The following is a 21,682-nucleotide window of genomic DNA, read 5'->3' on the forward strand; positions in this document are numbered from 1 at the left end:
TTTTACTATAGTTTTTGATGAACATGACTTTATGAAAATGGTCCAAAAATTGGATGTTTTATGAGGTCTGTACAAAATCTTTACAGATGGTGTTAAAACATAATATATCTTTTTCACAATATCTCATAACATAATCAATCAAACAATTCAGTCTGTTAAAATAAATTAAATAATTAACAATTGGATCACTTTTTACTCTTCTTGGATGAACTTGATCTGAAATTAGTTAAGGAGAAATAAACGAATCAATCAGAAATAATCAATTATTCAGTGTTCCCTATAAATTCTTCTATACCAACTATCTAATTGTTTTTATAATCACCTCCATGTGGTAATACAAACAAGATTGCACATGTTGTCGCGTAAGCATGTCCCCCCCCCCCCCATTTTTATTCAAAGTATTGGAAAACAGAAACTAGGTATCAGACAGATACTATAAGTGCACAGAGGTTACAACTGATAATCTTTGAGCTGCTGACCAAATGTGAAGTCATTCTGTAGAGTTGTATTGAAGATAAGTTTGACAAAAAGTTTCCAGTTCATTAATCATGTCGTAGGTTTCTGTCAGTGTGTAAGTGTAATGTTGACTAGAAAAGTGATTCCATTTAGCAGTAAGATACAGAATTAAAAAAAAAATCAAACTTTTTCTTTAGATGCTTTTGCATGGTCTTGAAGATCAGCTTCTGTCCAAGCTTCATAACTATCCATGAAGGTTTACAAATTTATCATGTCAAAAAAATTTAAACCCGGACTGTTTGTAAATGTTAACTGTAAAAAACTTAGTCCATCTATCAGAAAAATACTGAAAATGAAAAAAATATATTTTCAAAGTTTGCTTCAGATATACTATTAATCATAAAGTTTCATAATATTCTATGAAGGTTTGACAAAGCAACTGATGTCTAAAATAAACTGTTAACACAGAGATATGTCTCGCCTATTTGTTATTTTGACAATGCAAATGTTGAAATTAAAGTAGCAATACTTTATCATGTAAATTATGCAAATATTCAAAGTCAACTAGACATCATTGAGATGGGAGCCATCTCTGTGCACCCCGCTGACCTTGAACTTTGACCTAGGAAGTTGTACAAACATTATGACACACCCTCTGGTGTTGGTTAACATACACGTCAAGTATAAAGTATGAAATCATAACGGTTCTCTAGATATAGATATAGATATCTAGACACAATTTGTTCACTATAGGGCGACTCGTAATTAACCATGACTGAAGGTACAGGGTTAAAACATCTGCATGAAAATAAGATGTGCCAATGCTGATACAACTGCATACCAAATACCATTTCATTGACTAATCACATGTCATTCCCTTTCAACAAACCTAAACACATACATTAACTTGTAAACTATGCAATAATTTCAAAGTCAATGAATGAGGGGGTGGGTCTATATAATCTCCATGGAAATGAAACTTGCAAATGCCAATACATTTGCATACCAAATATCATTGACTTAATATAAGTGGTTCATCTTAAACTGATCTAATCACAAACTAATACATGTAAACTAAGCAAAAGTTTTAAAGTCAATAGACCATGACTGAGGGGTAAGGACCAAATATTCTCCATGGAAATGAGATGTGCTAATGCTTAAAAAACTGCATACCAATTATCATTGATCTACCACTAGTGGTTCCCCATGAACTGAGCTTATCACAAACCAATACATTTAAACTAAGCAAAAGTTTCAAAGTCAAGACCATGACTGAGGTAGCGGGGCCGAATAATCTCCAGGGAAATGAGATGTGCCAATGTTAATACAACTGCATACCAAATATCATTGACCTACCACTAGTGATTCACCATAAACAAAACCTAATCACAAACTAATACATTATTGATGCTGATGCTGGAAACAGCATACCTATGTCTCGCTTTTTGACTCCATCAAGCTTTTAGGTGTAATACCACCAAATCATAGTACGTCACATCCGGTTGCATACGAAAATAGGTCGAAAAAAAATATTCCCTTGAATTTGACAGTTGTAGGTAATTGATCCTACATTTCATTGCAGTAAAACATTTCTGAGTCATAAACATATATCTTGGGTATTTCAAAGCACCATTATTTCTTTATTTGGGGTTTCTATAGAATATTTTGGAAACTTGAGGTTACATGGTTACTAAAGCTTGTACACAGGTTAAAAAAGGGGGAAAATTTGATTGGTTAACTTCCAGTGATGGTTATTTTCTTATATGCAATGAAATGTTGTGTGAAATTTTTTCTATAGTACTGGACAGGATAAAACTTTACTCATGCCAAGCATTTGTTTATTTGAAACAAAGATAAATTCTGCACAATTTTTTGAAAAGTGCAAATTTAACAAAGACTAATAGGGGAAAATCAATGGTGGTATTACACCTAATATGGGAAGCTGTACATGCACCTTTGACCTTGTGAGTACTCTCATGTGTTAAAATTTCTTGCTATTTAAGTGAAATATTACAAATAATGAAATATTCTGAGTGGATTGAGTCTCCAAAATACATTTTATGAGAAAATTTCCTTGAAATAGGACTTTACCATGAATATTAGTTGACAGAACAAGCCATACTTAGAGTCTTGGGGAGCTTTTTCTCCTTATTTCTTATATTCTGCTATACTAGAAAATATTTCCTAAGAAATACTTTAATAAATATATAGTTTTAAGTAAATGAAATTATTTTTAAAGCAGTAACAACAAATTATTCACCAAAAGAGAAGTTTTTTATGTCCTTCTCTGGAACGCGGCGTAAATTTAAGTTTTACGTAAGGACTTATTGAAACCTCCTTGGAGACAGTAAACTTTTATACGGATAGTTCATTCAGCTTGAATACTTCAATTAATCATTTATAATAACATTTCTATCATAAATGAGTGAAAGTTACCCCAAAATTTTTATTTATTGGCCTAAAAAGTAGAAATTTTGAGGAAATGAGAGGTATAAATGGACCAAAAGAGACCTTATAAGGAAGACAAAGAGGTCCATTAGTAGTATTTATCATCCTAAAGTCATCTTTTGTATCATATTCAACTGTTTGTAGGCAGATGAGATAAATATTTGATCATTTATTGGTCCACACTATATTCTATCATGATGCAGCTTGGTTTGAATTTTTCGACGAAATTTTGCTCGAATCGCTGTAGATGTTGTCTTACATTATACTAGATTTTTCTCAAACTGTTGAACTGATTATGACAAAACTTGACAGGAATGCTTGAAACAACCAGTATTACAAAGGAAAAAAGTCACATTCAGTTTATTTAACAAAAAAGTCTTCTTTAGGTGTAATACCACCAAATCATAGTACGTCACATCCGGTTGCATACGAAAATAGGTCGAAAAAAAATATTCCCTTGAATTTGACAGTTGTAGGTAATTGATCCTACATTTCATTGCAGTAAAACATTTCTGAGTCATAAACATATATCTTGGGTATTTCAAAGCACCATTATTTCTTTATTTGGGGTTTCTATAGAATATTTTGGAAACTTGAGGTTACATGGTTACTAAAGCTTGTACACAGGTTAAAAAAGGGGGAAAATTTGATTGGTTAACTTCCAGTGATGGTTATTTTCTTATATGCAATGAAATGTTGTGTGAAATTTTTTCTATAGTACTGGACAGGATAAAACTTTACTCATGCCAAGTATTTGTTTATTTGAAACAAAGATAAATTCTGCACAATTTTTTGAAAAGTGCAAATTTAACAAAGACTAATAGGGGAAAATCAATGGTGGTATTACACCTTTAGGCGAGACAAAAACTAAAACCACAGACTTGAACCTCAACGTTTACGACGCCGACAGAATCTAGGATCGCTATGTATCTCTTTCTGTCAAGGTGATTATATACACTTAAAACAATAAACACTTACAAAAATATAACAATAGCAAAAAAATATTAAATCCAATTGTTAACTACCAGACAATGTATTGCCTGAAAAACAATCAGAGGTTAACAGTTAACACTGCTACCAAAAATTTTATAAACAATACTGCAAATTTCTGCTAGATGAAAACTGTTTGCTATTATCTTTCTGAGGAATTTTAGTAGTAAATTTTTCACAGCAAAAACTGGACTTAAGTTATCTAGAAAATAACATAACGAAACATTACAATTAGATCTTCACTATCTGGTGTAAAGTGTTTCTTTACAAAAGACTCTACTAACGATTTGCCTTCATATATCCAGAAAATATATGTCTTTTAATACATAAAACATAGGCTGTACTAAAAAAGATACGATTTATCCCGACTTCTTTCTTTGTCACTCTTCTTTGATTTTTCTTTTGTCTTAACTCTAGTGGGAGATTCTTCTACACTATCTCTGTCCTACAAATACATCTCACATTTTAATATATCTTATAACAACCATGAAACTATATTGTAGACTTAATCTCTTTCAGTTTTTTTATACTATATAAGCACAAATCCACTCCAAAATAAACAACCTATTTCAAAAATCAGAGTTTAAAATCATTTTTGAAGATTCATAAAACTCAAACAGACGGCACAACATAAATCATTCATATATCAACTAGTCAATTGAATTTAAATTCAATCAGGAGCCAATCAAAATTTGTTAATAATTGAAATCAATCAATACTGTTCATGTGAAACACCTTGATTCTGGAAATTTGATCTTGGATTTATCTCAGTTCCACTTGTGAAATTGTTTTGATTTTAATGTTTGACAATACAGTCAAACTTCTAAAAACCATGGAAAAACGCCGATTTGCGTGGATGGACGGTTTGTTGAAAATTAAAATCAACAAGTAATGATTGTAACAGGATGCTGTTACGAAGTCTCCCAAACGAAGCTTCCATAATTTGTAATTCCCAGGGTCGCCTGACATTGGGCAAAGTCCAGTGAAAATTGGTTTGGTCCAGTAAAGTTATATGCATTAGTGATGCCTGGGGACTAACCCTGTATATCATTCAAATCATCTTGGAATGACAAACCAGAATATATATGGTTTAGGGGTGGGGATCTCGACCATTTACAAGATACTAGAACATTGGGGGTGGGGGAAACCCCTGGGGACTGACCCTATACGTCATTCAAATGTTTGAGACATGACGAACAGGAATATATATGGTTTAAGGGTGGGGATCTCGACCATTTACAAAATATTAGAACATTGGGGTGGGGGGGAAACCCTGGGGACTGACCGTATACATCAATCAAATGTTCGAGACATGACAAACAGGAATATATATGGTTTAGGGGTGGGGATCTCGACTATTTACAAGATATTAGAACTTTCTCAAATGGCAGGGGGTCAGGATGACCCCTGGGGACTAACCCTGTATATCATTCAAACCATCTTAGCATGACAAATCAGAAAATATATGGTTTAGGGGTGTGGATCTCGACCATTTACAAGATATTAGACTTTTTCAAATGGCAGGGGGTCGGTATGACCCCTGGGGACTAACCCTGTATTTCATTTAATGGGTTTTATCATTTAGAACATTTTCAATTAAAAAGATTGTGTCTATCACAAAGGGTTTTCAATTTATAATCATTTGAAAATTTAAAAAAATAAAATCCCATAGGGTTCTATAGTAAAACCCTCTTTTCTTTTTGCCCCTCAAAGTACCCCTTTATAAACCCCATAGCACAAACAAAACCCTGATTGCACCACTAGACATGTTAGTCTAACATATTGTGAAACCCTAAGTTAATCTGACAAGCGGTTTTGGAGAATGGATGCGGACAAGTTCAAATTTAAAAGCGGCGGAAGAGGAAGAGGAAGAGGAAGAGGAAGAAGAATAATAATAATAATAATAATAACTGAGCAAAAACAATAAGTCTTCCCAAACTTCGTTTGGGAGACTTAACAAGAGTTACTTCCCTTCAATATGTGTGTGTTTGAGTATATATGAAAATGTATTTTACTTTAGAGCTATTTTCCTAATGCTTGTGGTTTTAACTTTAAAGGTTTCTTTGGCTTGCTTGCTTTGTTTGCATTAATGTTTGTTCAAGCATTGTAACTAAGATTGACATCTGCAATCAATAGATAGGCGGGGCTTCAGCTTGTAAATTGGCCAGGACTTCTTGATCTGGCTGGTATGAGGGGAGAACCGGTATTCAGAGGGCATGGTTTAGAGAAGTTTCACTATATTTGAAACAGCTCTTCATATAAATAATATTGAAATGATCCCCGCAGAAAAAAAAGCAAGAGGCTCTAAAGCTCATCTATGTGCATCACACTGCATTGTGAATAATTTTAAAGATAAAGTGTGATTTAAACTGCAAAAATTAATATGGGACAAAGACAAAGTCAACAAATCAAAAATTTTATTGGTTAAAGAAATATCGTTTTATCTAGCTTAAACAAGAAAGTTGCTATTAGGTCTGATATTTCTCCTATTGCATAATGAATAATATTCGAACCTTTTTCACTTTGACAACTTTGCTCTCCTGGGTTGACCTTGATTTTGACCTTGGAGGTGAATCATCTGTAGCTTCATGTGGTTCCTGTAAATATAATAACCCACTCTATAACTTAAAAACATTGACCAAAATTGTAAACCATTGTTTCAAACCAGCATGAATAATATTGAACTCAACAGGTAAAAATGATCTTAACACATGTATGTCATCAGCAATGAACTTAAAATTCTCTGTACATTACTGTCACTTTGTCTTTCGTTTAATGTATAATTGCTGGAAGCAGACTGTCAGTTGTTTCCATATAGGTTCCATAGCCTTTCTGATAGGGCTTATAATCCAAGGTCAAACAATGACCCTGTCTGTTCTCTTCTTTATTGCATTTTTCTTGCAGGGTTTCTGTCTGATTTATAAGTTTGCCAGCCATTCCTTCTTTAAATTTTGATTTGAATTGTTGTAAATGACATCCTACCTATCCATCTTCTTTGTCACCGGTGGGACATAAGGCCATAATGTAATGACATACTTGTCTCAAATTTCAGACAAAAAACTTGAGTCTATACAATATATCGAGTTTTAAATCCACTAGGATTTATAAAAGTTGTGAATTAATTCAACATGACCATCAAAGACCTATCATCATCACCAAATCCCTAAAAGACATATAGCATTGAAAGATTAGTTTAGCTTCCAGCACCTTGCATGCAACATTCTAAATATTGCCTTAATACATTAATTGCAGTGAACTAGCAAGTTTATCAACCATGCAAAAAGCTATTATATTATGAATGTTTGTTGGTAAAATGTTGCTTCTCTATTCACCAAGTATAAATACAATCAACTCTTTGTTTGTTTAATACAAAAGACAGTACAAAAACTATTTAGTATGGTCATTTCGGTCTTATATAAACAAAAATACTGATTCTTAATAAAAGAAAGAACTATTTCATGATATCTAATCATTGTTTTAAATATGATACATGTAATGAAAATTTGAAATTTAGCTAGAAAAAGGGGTCATATTGAGGCTTATCAAAATTACTTCACTGATTTTTTGAATTTTTTTGTAACTTGAATCATTCAATTGCAAAAGGAAAAGGTCAGAGTGACCTAAATCTGTTACTATAAAATGTACAATCTTGAGAATTTCTTATGAATTTTACAGATATATTTTATTACAAGAGTTGATTGTAATAATTTACTTTGTCATGTGTCATTGTGTCATTGTGTTATGATGAGGTAAATGAAACAATTGTTTGTTCTATCTAAATCAGAAGTAAGTGCTTGATTCTCCTTCAAATAAGTGCATTAAAGGGTAGTTTGGATATTCAGGAATATATTCAGTGCAAAACACCTGCAAAGGACTGATATTATAATACCAACAGAGTGTAGTTTACTGACCCTCTGAAGTTAAGCAATATAATAAATCAACATGTATACATTTCTGTCCGACTTGGATGGAATGACTGCCATGTGCTTTCATCAAGTGCGGGAGATCATTTGTTCAATCGCTGGTCTGGTTAAATTTGGAAATTGGTTTTGCTGCATCTCTGCGAATCACACTGCATTCTGAAGAAGTTCAGCTCCGAGTCGGAAAAATGTGTGTGAATAGGGTGGGTGACATGTCATCTTGTGTCAGTCTAGCACAAAGCAGGGATCATTTTTAAATCTCATCAACATGTTCTCGTCAATATATGCTTGAAATACTTTCCACTGAACATTAAATACTAATCCATTATCATGATGGAATGAAATGTTATTTCCATCTTTGAATAAACATGTGTGTTGTACGTTGACCAAACTAACCTTTTTTATTTTAACAACTTGACATTCAGACTTGAACTTTCTTGTTGGGGATTCATCAGCTGAGTCGACTGGTTCCTATAAGAAACAATAAGGATATTCCCTTCCATTTTATAAACATGTCTATTTCCATTGACTTTCTTAGCCTTCTCTAAAGAATACGTACACACTTCTATCTTTCAACTGATGTTTTTTTTTTCTTTTTCCATTCCTTTATTGCTCTACAAATATTTGTGTGTGAGGTAATCACTTGCATGATTACTGAGGAAAGGACATTAAAGTGAACTGTAATTTATGGAAATTTGTTGACAGCTATGTTTCATGACAAAAGCTGGTACCTAAAGACTTTATCTATGGAGTATAATTATAAATATTACTGGTTTATTTTTTTTAGTTAAACAGCTCATTGTACTGTAAAAGGTAATGTACCATTAATTTTCAAAGGACTACCAAATTCAGTCGTGTATTGTCAGCTGTTTTTTTCTCCAAATTTAATATTGCCAGGCAGGGGTGTGGATTATAGAGAATTATAAACATGAAATAGGAGAAAAGCTTGTTTTTGCGATATTTGTTTACGTCCACCATGTTTTTTTTGTTGAAATTGTAAGCTATTATTTCACCTAATCCTTATGAATATGCAATTTTATTTAACCGTTTTGGTGTTTCATACTGCTGAATGTGTTTTGTTTTTACAGCTAAAGGTCCTTCAAACATTAATGTTATTAATAAATATCTGACAGTATTTCACTAACAGATGGAACTGTTTTAGTTTCAAAGTCATATTCTTAAGTGATATCTATTAAAAACGGATTTTCCTCGCACTCTCATCCTATTTGTTTGTGATTTACACGTTCTATTCCAATATCCTGTTCATGTTAAAACAACTTTTACAATTGTTTTTTCTTGTGATTTTGGCTTATCTAAACACTCGAGAAGTGTTCTAGAATCATTTACAAACTTCTACTTAATGATGGAAACCAGGGTTTTCCATGAAAATATCGCATACGACCATGCACGCTTTGAAATTACCCGAGTTCCCCTAGACGTTCATTTCAACAAGTGATTAAAAATTCTTTTTCCTAAATTTCCCATTGTGAAAAGGGGGATGCGGACAATGTACCAGTGCAGACGTTACAAGGCCGATTACGGTAATGGATTCTGGGCCTGATGAAAATCAAACAAATTATCTGAAGATATTTAATTACTAGTTCTGCTTGTAAAATTAATTTTTGCAGTCAAGTTTTTTTTGCTGTTATCAGGTTAATTTCAGAATGTTCTTATTTTGGATCCTTCAATTTAGTTTTTGATGAAATGATCTGATGCGTGCTATATAAACTAATTCTAAAGCATGCAACTATATTACCAACCCATGACCATGTGACATATTCCTACCTTCTTAACCAGATGAACCTCAGATTTAGAGTCACTCTCTCTTCTCTTTAGATGTTTTTCTGTATCACCATTTATTTTACTGTGACTAGAACGACCTGTAATAGAAGCCAAGAAGCTATGTTTTGTTACTGATTTTTTTCATTGATAACATAGGACACCTAGTTAGTACTTGTTTTATTTTGTCAGATAGTTATGTATGTATATATATATATATATATATATATATATATATAAGTGCCTATAAATAGCAGCACATGACATACAAATCTATGGGAGTGTGGATTAATCAGTACAGAGATTAATTCAATTACACAAATAAAATTATAGATTGCCTAACAATGTAATTTTAACACACTATTTAGTATGTAAATATAAGAATGTTTAAAATATTTACAAAATGATGAAAATAAACACAATATTTTGCTAGACTGACTAGCTTTATCAAGCGTGCATCTATCCAGGTGAAATCGGATGTAGATGATAAGAAACTGTTGCAGCTCAATGTATATGTTGCACTTGAATTTAGCTGCCTTGAAAATAATACATAATTTGGATGAAGTTCAAGATTTTTACAAAATTGGTAGTTGAAGTTAGCAACGTCCATTGGCCAATATTACAGGATAAAAAGGACGATGCTGTGTACCAAATTATTCTTTATCTTTCCTGTATCTTTTCTCATCTTTTTCGTTAAGACCATCAGGTTCTAAAGTGTGGAGTTGGTGGATCCAAAAATTTTCTCTTCTCCTTCTCGCCGTGGTGTCCCACTCGGTGTTGACTTCTATGATTTGTAAATTAACATTATCAAAAGAATGTTTCGTTGAATGAAGATGTCTTGTGAGAGGACAGTTTTTGTTGGTTTTGTACCATGAACCATGGTTATTGAGCCAAATATTAAATTTGTCCATTGTTTCTCCCACATACTGAATGCCACAAGTGTCACATGTTAATATATAAATTGAGTTGTCCGTTTTACAGTTGGAATTTGAGTAGATGGTATAATTTTGTTTAGTAATGGAGCTAAAACGGTTGCTACAAACAATGTGGTCGAAGGAACTGCTTGTGTTGTAAAGCTGCCAATACAAGCAGTTCTTTCATCAGCTCCGTTACTAAACAAAATTATTATATTCTTATATTTACATACTAAATAGTGTGTTAAAATTACATTGTTAGGCAATCTATATATATATATGTATATATATATATATATAGTGAAGAATCTATGTGCATAATTGTTCTCTGCTACTTAACTGAACCTCTAGGTGATTTTGGATATATTAATATGGTCAACACAGCATCTCCTGTCTGGCATTAGTGTTAGTCAAACTAAGCAACTAAAATTATCTACCTTGAATATGCATATTGTTCCCGGATTTAGAGGGTATGAAAGCAAGAGTGCCAATTGAAATTATAAAGGGGAAAAAATGATAACAAGAATATGTGTCTAGAGGAAACCATCCCCAACTTACACTATCAGATTACCATGTTTAGTGAACCATGAATTCTTTATCAAAACCCTGATTTGGCATATATTTTAAAATGTTCACATTATATTGAACATTTGTACTAAGTATCAAGTACCTCATGATATACTACCTTAAACCAAATCTTTAACCTGATCAGTGAACCATGAAATCTGGTAAAAAACCCTAATTTGGCATATATTTGTAAGAACATATGTACATGTGAGCCAAGACCGTACTTTGACCTATATTGGTTTACTTTTATAAATTTTGACTTGGATGGAGAATTGTCTTATTGGCACTCATACCACATCTTCTTATATCTATATGTGACCACAACTTCATGGTAAACTACCTTTAACCTGATATAGAACAGACAAATAGACAAACTGGAAAACATAATGCTCCTTTCTACTGTAAGCAGGGTTTAAAAGTAAAAAATCTACAAAACAGTCACTTTTTTCTTTAACTGAAGAATGGGGTCCAACTCCAATAAACTTCAAAATCTTCTACTACATATTGCTCTGTACTGGGGAACTACTTACTTGATGATGGTTCAAGACTTTTTCTTTTCTTTACCTCCTCATGATTAACATCATCTTCCCAATCCTGCTATAAAAATAAAATAGGAGTTATAGAAATACTTTGATTATAATGCCTGTACTGGAAATTCAGAAATTATTGAATACATTTATTAATGATAATGTTATTCACTTATTCGATAATAAAATTGAGAATGGAAATGGGGAATGTGTCAAAGAGACAACAACCCGACCATAGAGCAGACAACAGCATACAAATATGAAAGAATAATTCATGAGAGTTCAGAAATAACTGTAGACAAATAATGGAGATTGAATTTAAAATGGGAGATTTTATTCAATCGGTTCTTATCCTATATACCAATTAAATCATTTGCAGAAAATTCTCAATGTTCAGTATGCTCTAAGGTTTCATTTATCTTTGAAATCAGGATACTTTTTTTCATGAAAATGGCACTTCTAGGCACAATAGTGACTGACACCAGATGGCAGAGGAACACATAAAATTGTCTAAGGGCAAATGTAACATTTCATTGCTATGACAGTTATATATGTATGTTACCGATATTGTCTGTAAGTTTTTTAAAACTCACTGGAAATATTGTTTCTAAGATAAAAAATTTGTAGACAAAATTGAGCGGATGATGATGAAATTGGTGTTTTACATCTATGGGTAAATATTACAGGCAAATTAGAACAATAACATGTTAATGTGATTTGAATATGAATCCTGCTAAGAACTAGACCATTAAGCTGAGTTGAATTGTTGATATGCTTGCTCAAAATGTAACAGTCCACAGGAAGACTAAATCACTCTATCTGGACACATTATTCGTATTCTGGGCTGACCAGTGTTTGTTCTTACTCCTAAATGCTGCATGCGAAGCAAAGAAGCAGCAAATACCAATTTTTAAGTCTTTGACTCAGCAAGGGATTGATGACCTATGACCTCTTGCCCTCAAGCTGGCACTCTACCAAAGGACCGTCGTGGTGGTTAAAATTGAGTGGAAATTCCTGACTTGATATTTAAGGCAGTATAGTACAATTGAAAAAATGTAAACATGATAGTAATAATATTTTGCTTAACTGATTAATTATGACAAAAACATGTCTGTTTGCTTCAAGGCATCAATTTAAAAGTGATGTCTAGTAGGTGAAATAGCAATATAAAAAAAAACCCTCAAAAACTGAAATTACTGACTCTTTTTCTGTCTTTTCTTTCTTTATCACGTTCTCTGTGTCTGTCAACTTCTGGAACTGGTGATGGAGTCTAAAATTGTAAACATATCTTTAAATACTTTTATACCAGGAGCTTTGTTGATTAGAATGTGAACGAGAGCCTGTTTTGCACACCTGGATCTATGTGAACTTTCAACAATGGTCTCTCTTTCAAAATTAAAATCTAAGAGTATAATTCATAAATTCGATCACATTTTTGTTACTACTGTTTTGATGAACTTTTTTTTCTGTTTTCTGTATCTCTCTATCTACTTTAGCTTTTGCCAAATATACAAAATGGGTAAAAATCATGATTCAAAGGCAGAAACTTTTAGAAGAAGTGGACTTACAATTTTGGCTTTGTTGACCTATTTGTAGTTCTTGTTTTGCTGATCATTTTTGCTGGTTATCTTTTGGGTCATGTGTGCTAATAAATGGAGATGTTGAGTATACAACAATGATACAGCAACCCAAGATAAAGTTTTCAATAATAAATAGGGTATCTATACTATATATCAAGATCTTAATAGTCCTTTGTTTGAAAAGGGTTACTACAAAATGTTTAACTACTTTTTTCTTCTTAATTCATTATGTGAGTTCAATGAATATATATATATCTCATCATTTTTTCATAATAGATATTAAAGGGCAATAACTTCAATAAGGAGTCGACTAATGATTTCCTTAATGCAGACTTTTTTGTAGATCTTGTCTTGCTGATCATTTTGCTATATAAAGTTTCTATCTATTATAGTTTTCAAGATAATAGGCAAAATGCAAAAAAATGGGAAAAATCTTCATATACTGTGGATTCATTTAATTTCGTGGGTACCAATTTTCGTGGATTAAGGAAAACTTACATGTTCGTGGATATTTAATTTCGTGGTTTTTGACAATGTTTGCATACAAGCCTATAGTAAATTTGCCATTCGTTGAACTTTTAATTTCGTGGTTAACATATAACCACGAAATCCACGAAAATTGGTGTCCAACGAATAATAATGAATCCACAGTAAAAGGGCAATAATTTTAATTAGGTTTTGACTTAGGATTTCAATCATGTTGACTTATTTGTAGGTCTTATCTTTCAGATCACTTTTGCTATTTAAAGTTTCTGTCTTTCTATTACAATTTTCAAGATAATGAGCAAAAATGTATAAAATTGGTAAAATTCGTCATTTAAAGTCAATAACTCAAATAAGATGTCGTCGGACAGTTTTCATGTCAACTGACATTATGTAGATCTCATCATTGTGTAAATATTTTTGCTCCCTTATCAGATTTTCTCTATCTATAGCTGTTTTCAAGATAATAGACAAAAGTTGCATTTTGCCCTTATGTTCTATTTTTAGCCATGTCGGCCATGTTTGTCAGCAGGCGGGGTCATCAGACCCAGTTTTTTTAACTAGATACCCCATTGATGATCATGGCCAAGTTTGGTTAAATTTGGCCCGGTAGTTTCAGAGGAGATGATCTTTGTATAAGTTAATGGGCGACAACGACAGAGGCCAAGAGATAGCAAAGGACAACAATCCATACAAAGTTCTAAACAACAATAAACCATTGATCATGACAACAACTAACCATCATAAATAGAATCACGCTGAAAACCCACAATGGAAAAAATCCCTTCTTAACAATATGATAATTAAAGAACCTTTGTGGGCATGCTCACATACCCCACACCCCACATTGTCACTGGGCAAACAAAATATCACCAGATACATAATGTTAAAAGACTCATAACTGCTACAAAAGTCAACTGATAAAAATTTCTTGTAGATATGCACATCTACATTGTATGTCCTAACTATCTACAAAGTTTCATGAAATTCTGTTGTGTGGATTCAGAGGAGTTGCAATGACAAACTGTTGCAATAGTACACAAAGGCCAAAATTCTAGGTTCAAAGGGGCATAACTCCTAGAAAAAAAATTGAATCATAATTTCCTGTCGACATGCACATCTGCATAGTATGTCCTTGTTATCTACAAAGTTTTGTGAAATTCTGTTGTGTGGTTTCAGAGGAGTTGTGATGACAAGAACAGGACTGACGGACGGATGGGTCAAAAACATTATACCCTACAAAACTTTGTTCCGTGGGGTATAATAAATTGCTGACAACTCTGTAGGACTATCTGTGCCAAAATGATAGGAATGGGCATACCAAATACAGTGTAATACATGTAAGAGAATAAAGACAAAAATAAAACTTATCTCAAGGTTAGACTGTAAAAGTGTATTTGTTTGCAGGAGTATAATTACCAAATGATGGGAGGTAGTTCCAATATATATTATAAATGAATGTGAAAGCTGTCAATAACATTGCTAAAACAAAACATATCAATGAATGATATTTACAATCATTTAATCCTCAAATGCTGTGAAAAAAAAATTTCAGAAACCAATTTAGATAAAGTGCTCAGGACATAATCAATAATCAATATGCAGGTCAACCATACTGAAATGTATATATAATCTCTAACAAATAATCACAATGGAAAAAGTACAGAAAAATAATTTCTATGCACTTAAAAATTTTATTGGCTAAAAAAAATCAAAAAAGGTCAACCGAGACAAATGATATGCGATCTGTAATTTTCACATCTTTTAATCATAACCATATACTTGTTTCATCATAAATGATGTTATCAATTAACAAGAGGCTCTTGGGAGCCTGAATCACTCACCTGGTAAAAAATATGCCAGTTTGATATTTTTTTCCCTTTATTGCAATCAGTTATGTTAGCTTATTTGTAGATCTTATTAAGTGACATTTTTGTTGCATATAATGATGATCATTTTAACTGTTTAAAGTGTATACCTATCTATAAAGTTTTTGAGATAAAAACTTCATTTAATGGCAATTAATCCTATAAATAGTGTGACAATTTGGCCATATTGACTTTACTTACAAATCTTATTTTACTGATATTTTTTGCTTTTTAAAATTTCTCTGTAACTCCTATTGTTTTTTTGACAAAAATGGATAAAAATCATCATTCAGGGGAAATAACTTCTATCAGGAGTCTATAGATCTTATTGTGCTGAACAGTTTTGCTTTTTTCTGCTCTCACTATCTATTATAGTTTGTGCAAAAACTGCACAAATGGAAAAAAATCATCGTTCAAGGGCAATGACTCCTAAAAGGAGCCAGTTGGAAATTTTGGCCATGTTGACTTGTTTGTAGATTGTATTGTGCTGAACATGTTGGTGTTTACAATTTCTCCCTATCTATAATGATTCCTGAAAAAAAAATGGATAAAAACCATCTTTCAAGGGCAATAACTCCTATAAGTTGACAACTTTGGTTAAGTTAACTTTTTTGTAGATCTATTTTTGCTGAACACTTTTGCTTTCTAAATTTCTATCTATCATGACATATAACGGTAAAAAATCTTGCTAAATGACGTAATGGTAATTTTTGGTGCATGACGATTGTTTTTTTTACTGATTTTGACGAATCATGTTAAATTCTTTCCAAAAATACAGTAACGGATTATTTGAGACCTTTGACGAATCTGATAAGGATATTTTGACTAATCACAATAAAATTTTAACCCATTTGACGCTAACGGTAGCCGAAAATGACTGTTTGACGCCTGACGGTAAAGGTCATTCCTACCCTCTATTATAGTTTCTGCAAAAAATGAATAAAAATTAATCTTTTAAAGGGCAATAACACCTATAATGGGTTAATTGATGATTTGTCCATGTTGACCTAATTGAAGATCTTATTTTGCAAAAACATGACATTTCAGGGGGGAATTACTCAAAAATGGGTAATCTGATTTTTCTGAAAATATTGCAGGAGATAGACCTTACCTTTTCGTCCATTCTACCCCATGTCAGATTTGCTCTAACTGCATTTGTTATGGAGATATAAGCCAAAAATTTTGAAATTTACATTTCAGGGAGTATAACTGCAATACAGGTTGTCTTGTTTTTTCTGCTGATCATTCTTACTCTATGCCAGATTTGCTCTAACTGCTTTGATTTTTGGATAAAAGCCAAAATCTGCATTTTACCATTATGTTCTATATTTAGAAACAGTGGCAATGTTTGTTGATGAATCAAATCCCTGGATACAATTTCTAAACTAGATTGATTGATTGGAGATTGCTTTATGCCGCATCAGCACAGAAAGGCTATATCGCGACGACTATAAACTAGAAACCTTTAGGAACATATAAGTTTGGAAAATTTGGACAGGTAAGTTCAGAGAAGATCTTTTTTAAAGTTCACGAATACAGACAAAGAGGACGGAAATCAAGTGATGGCAAAAGCTAACATGGCCCTTCAGGCAAAAAACGAGCAAAAAATCATTTCCCATCATGAAAATGGTTTCAATTATACCAAAAGTGGGTCAACCAATATAAAACTCATTCTTCATCTGTTACTTCTATATTTCCAACATTTGCACAAGGAACATACTTAAGAATTTCAATAACTTTATTAAGAACTTTAAAAGTGTTACTAAATATTGTCTTTTTTTTTTTGGCAGTAAAGACTTGCGGAACAATCTGCACGTTTTCTACATTTAAACATATTCCTCTTAAAGGCGCTTTTTTGATTGGATGGAGCCAGCTACAATTGTGGCCAATCGAAATCATAATCTCATGAATCCAAATTTCTGACTTAAATCAGCCAAGGGTGAAGAGGGGTCTGGATCCTAACCCTTGGCTATCGAGGAGTGATTTCAACTGGTTGAGTAATCTTTGTGAAGAACTATTCTTTGAAAATCAGACAAATTGGCCCCCTTTTTGGCCCCTTTAAAATATTGGATCTTTCAACAAGACAAAAGTAACCCCTTTGGTACATTTGAAGTAACATGTCTACAACTCTGCATCAATTGTTTTATTTCACATTCATAGATCTTTGAAAATGTATGAATTTTGACCTGAGTAGGCAGCAAATGACATACAAGTTAAATCCATCTAGAACTTAAAGTGGGGTGTGAGCATTTGCTCCGTGCTGAAGGAAATACTTTCTGAGATGAAAATCAGCAAAAAAAAATGATTATCAGTTGCATTAGGTTTTGTTAAGAGCTTTTAGTATTTTTTTTCATGAATTAACAAGAATGCACAAGTTGACATACTAAGCATACCTCTATTTAATTCAAACTATCAGAAAACAGGAAGAAGGTGTCTAACAGATTGGAAAGGCACTAACACTTTTTAGCTCATCATTTCCAACTGCTAATCAAATATAAAGTCATCTGTTCAATAGAACTGTTGAAATGTATGACAATTTTTTTTAAGTTCAGTCAACATATTGATAAATTTGGCAATCAGAAAGTAGGTGTGTGAAAGATAAGAAGAGTTCTCACAAGTTACAACTCATCACTTTCAAGCTGCTGGTTTGATATGAATTCATATTGTTCAGTAGTACCTTAGAAAAGTAGGACAGAAATAGTTGTTGGACAAAAAGAATAGATAGAAAGATGAACAGACAGACAGATGGACAGAGAAGGCAAATGAAATATATGTTTTTATATCTTGTATTGTAATTTTCTTTGCTTTGTTATCCACTCTCCAATAGACGGCTAATAAATAGTGTATCATTACCTTCAACTTCTTGCGGTAATTCTTGTTTTATCATAGTGGATGTCAATTATTAAAATATTTATTGTGTTTTGTGTTACAAAATTTCTACTACATTTTCCTTGTTAACTCTGTCCAGTCCAACTTTTTTAAGAATTAATAACAAAACTCCTTCAGGATCTTAAAAGCAACCTTCATACCCCAGGGATTCAATCTGTCAGTTATCAACAGCCCATTCTTCAAACTTCAACCTTGATGGTCTTGGGTGCATGATTGTGATGTCATTGTTTTATAACTTGTAAGAAATACTGTATATATTGGGTTTGAGACTTGGGCCACCAGCTCAATTGTTCTCTGTTCACAGTCGTGTACAATGTATTTCAATGTACTGTGAAAATGGCAATGGTTTTATTTCTCTCAATATCATTGCTTTAGTTGAATTGCATTGGAGACTTAGTCATTTGAAAGTAAAAAAGAATAGTCATGATTTTTTTTCCCATTGCCAAGAACTTAGTTGAAATTAATAGCTGATCTAGACATTAAGTCCAGTTAGTTAAAAGTTAAAAGAGCTTTGATGGTATCTCCTGAATGTAATTGTACCTACCCTTTTATGTGTGTCTCTAGACTGGCTTCTCCTCCTCTCCTATAGTAATGGACAAAACATTCAAACTATCTGTGATCAGGGTATTTTGATGACTTTTACACAAACAAATAATATATGACCAAAAATGAAAATTAACTTCTAGAATAGAATCTTACTTCTGAACTTTTTTCAATATTTATAAAATATTTATTTCTAATACAAATTTTAATAAAAAAAAAATACTCTACTGATGTATCCCTGATTTACAGTCATCAAAATGCTCTACCAATTATAATAACAAAAAAAAACCATAAAATAACAACAAAACATTATCTTAATCATTACTAAATAACATGACATAATAAGTATCATTCAACATATTAATAATGAAGCAATTATTTGTACACATTTTCTTTGACACCTGAACATATTTTACTATAATAGCATCAGTTATGTATATGCCAGGTTGATAATGTTAATGAGATGACTCTACCGATCATTATTACATATGTTAGCTCTTAATACATGTATATCCCTGCATATGTGCATGCATCTACATCTGTAGAGTTATGGATCAACTTATACCTTATTTAGTTTACAAGTGTTCAACTCATTGGTGAAGGCCTTGCAGTTATTTTTATAGAAAGAACACTATAATTTCTGTGTGTAAATAAGCCTTTCGCATTTAGAGCTTGACCGATTGTGATAGACAGCTGTCTATTGTTGGACCTCTAAGTGTCTGTTTTTAAGTTGCTGAGCACATGTATTTCATTTTCAATGTACATGTATTTATTTCTAAATAGCTCCATGTATATATATATATTACTAAAAAACTTCACTTTTTATTACATCTTCGTATAAACTGTTGACTCAGAGATATGTCTCATCTTTTTGTTATTTTTATAGTATAATACAAATGTAGAAATTTCAATTTCAATATTTAAACAGGTAAGCTATTCAAAATATTCAAAGTCTATGAACCATGACTGAGGGTACAGGGTCAAATTACTGTCCCTATATACAGATCCTGACTTTACATGAACATAAGTAATTAGTCCTCAACCAAACTAATGTTGTCTGTAGATGAGATTAGTAAACATTTTGTTTACAGAGCTCAGAAGTAGCTTCAATTACTTTAATCCTTAATCTATATGAATTAAAAATGATGGGTAAATGTAAATGAGACAGCGACCTAAAAAATCCTAGAGGTCCATATACAGGTTTTAACAATTGAAAGCTGTCTATTATAACGTTTTAAGCTCTAACTCGTCCTTTGTTGTGAATCAATTTAAAGTTCTCATGATTAAAGATATTCAAAGAATATAAATAGTTTTCCAACATGTTTTACATCAAAAATATTTACTTATGCACCAATAACTTCTACATTGCATTGTGCATTGGTCTATTTACTAATTTTACAATTAAACTATATCTACTTACTTCAAATTAAAAAAAATATTAGGTAATGAGGAATGCTTTTAACACTGACAACACATTTAGAATTCAGAACTTTTCGCAAACTCACATTTAAACATTTAGTCAATTGATCACTAAACTGTTGAAACAGAGATGTCTCTCCATTATGCAATTTTGACAGAATAATGAAAATGTAGAATTCAAGTGGCAACACTTGAACATATACTTAGTTACTAAGTAAAACTTCAAATTCAATGAAAAAAGTTCGGGGCCAAACAACCTCCATGGATATGAGAAATGCCATAATGTCATAAGTGGTTCCCATTAAACTGACCTAAACACAAACTTAAACATTTAAACTATGCCAATGCTGTAGTATCAGGGCCAAATAACTTCTGAGATATAAGATGGTAGTAAAACTGCATACCAAATATTATTGTCCTACCACTAGTTGTTCCCTAAAACTAATCTAATCACAAACAAAGACATATAAATTAAGCAGATTCAAAGTCAATAGACCATGACTGAGGGGGTGGGGGCCAAAAATCACCATGGAAACGAGATGTACTGATACAACTAGTGGTACCCCTTAAACTGACCTAATCACAAACTAAGTCTCGATTAAAAGTGACGTCTATATTCTAAAATATTAATTACTTCTTTATCACATTTTCAATATATAAAAAAAAAACGTATATTATTTTTCTTTCTTCTGATGTAACATTGCACCACTATAGTATATAGCCTTAGGTACTCAAAAATAATTCAAAAAGGTAACTAATTTCATTAATGGTTGATTTTTTTTCTATCTGAACCCATTTCTGGAATCCAGTGTCCAATCTAAGTGGTTGCATGACTTAGCTGATGGAAAATCATTGTGTACATGCACATGACATTTTAATACATGGAAAATATAGACACTTGTTATTTAATCCTTATTGAATTGGGGAGGTGACAGACACTCATTAGGTCAACTACATTTTATATCAATAAATCTATATAATTATAGGCACATCAGCCCTACGGCTTTTATTAAAACATGTTTATGTTATGGTCTTGTTTAAAACCCAGCTGAAACAATACATATGATATTGTGCAAGTTCTCTTGTTTGACAAAGATAATGTGAATTAAAAACCAATTGTTCAGAGAACAATTGAAGGTCTTTCCACCAGTAAGGATCTATTTTGATATGAAAAATATTAAAATTAGGTTTTAAATGTCAATTCCAGCGTCAAATGACAGCTTAATGTACGCTTATTCCCAAAATATATGGTTTCTATACAAAAAAAAGATAAATAAGGGAGATAATTTTTGACTTCCG

General features: G+C 32.2%; 1 protein-coding gene across 3 annotated transcripts in view; it reads right to left on the minus strand.

Moving 5' to 3' along the window:
* Positions 1-21,682, minus strand: part of LOC127715725 (THO complex subunit 2-like) — an 87,582-nt gene continuing 65,900 nt past the window's right edge. The window contains exons 33-40 of one of the 3 annotated variants that reach the window (XM_052221888.1): positions 18,966-19,004; positions 12,803-12,871; positions 11,605-11,668; positions 9,600-9,694; positions 8,211-8,285; positions 6,408-6,491; positions 4,251-4,339; positions 1-216 (exon numbers count right to left, since the gene is read on the minus strand). In XM_052221888.1, coding sequence (XP_052077848.1) covers positions 186-216; positions 4,251-4,339; positions 6,408-6,491; positions 8,211-8,285; positions 9,600-9,694; positions 11,605-11,668; positions 12,803-12,871; positions 18,966-19,004 — 546 coding nt within the window. In that variant the 3' untranslated portion in view covers positions 1-185. Of the gene's footprint in view, positions 217-4,250; positions 4,340-6,407; positions 6,492-8,210; positions 8,286-9,599; positions 9,695-11,604; positions 11,672-12,802; positions 12,872-18,965; positions 19,005-21,682 lie in introns of all 3 variants that reach the window. The other 2 variants (XM_052221887.1, XM_052221889.1) reach the window with 2 other exon arrangements.

The sequence above is a fragment of the Mytilus californianus genome, unplaced genomic scaffold (assembly GCF_021869535.1).
Source record: "Mytilus californianus isolate M0D057914Y unplaced genomic scaffold, xbMytCali1.0.p SCAF_9, whole genome shotgun sequence".
Taxonomy (NCBI): Eukaryota; Metazoa; Mollusca; class Bivalvia; order Mytilida; family Mytilidae; genus Mytilus; species Mytilus californianus.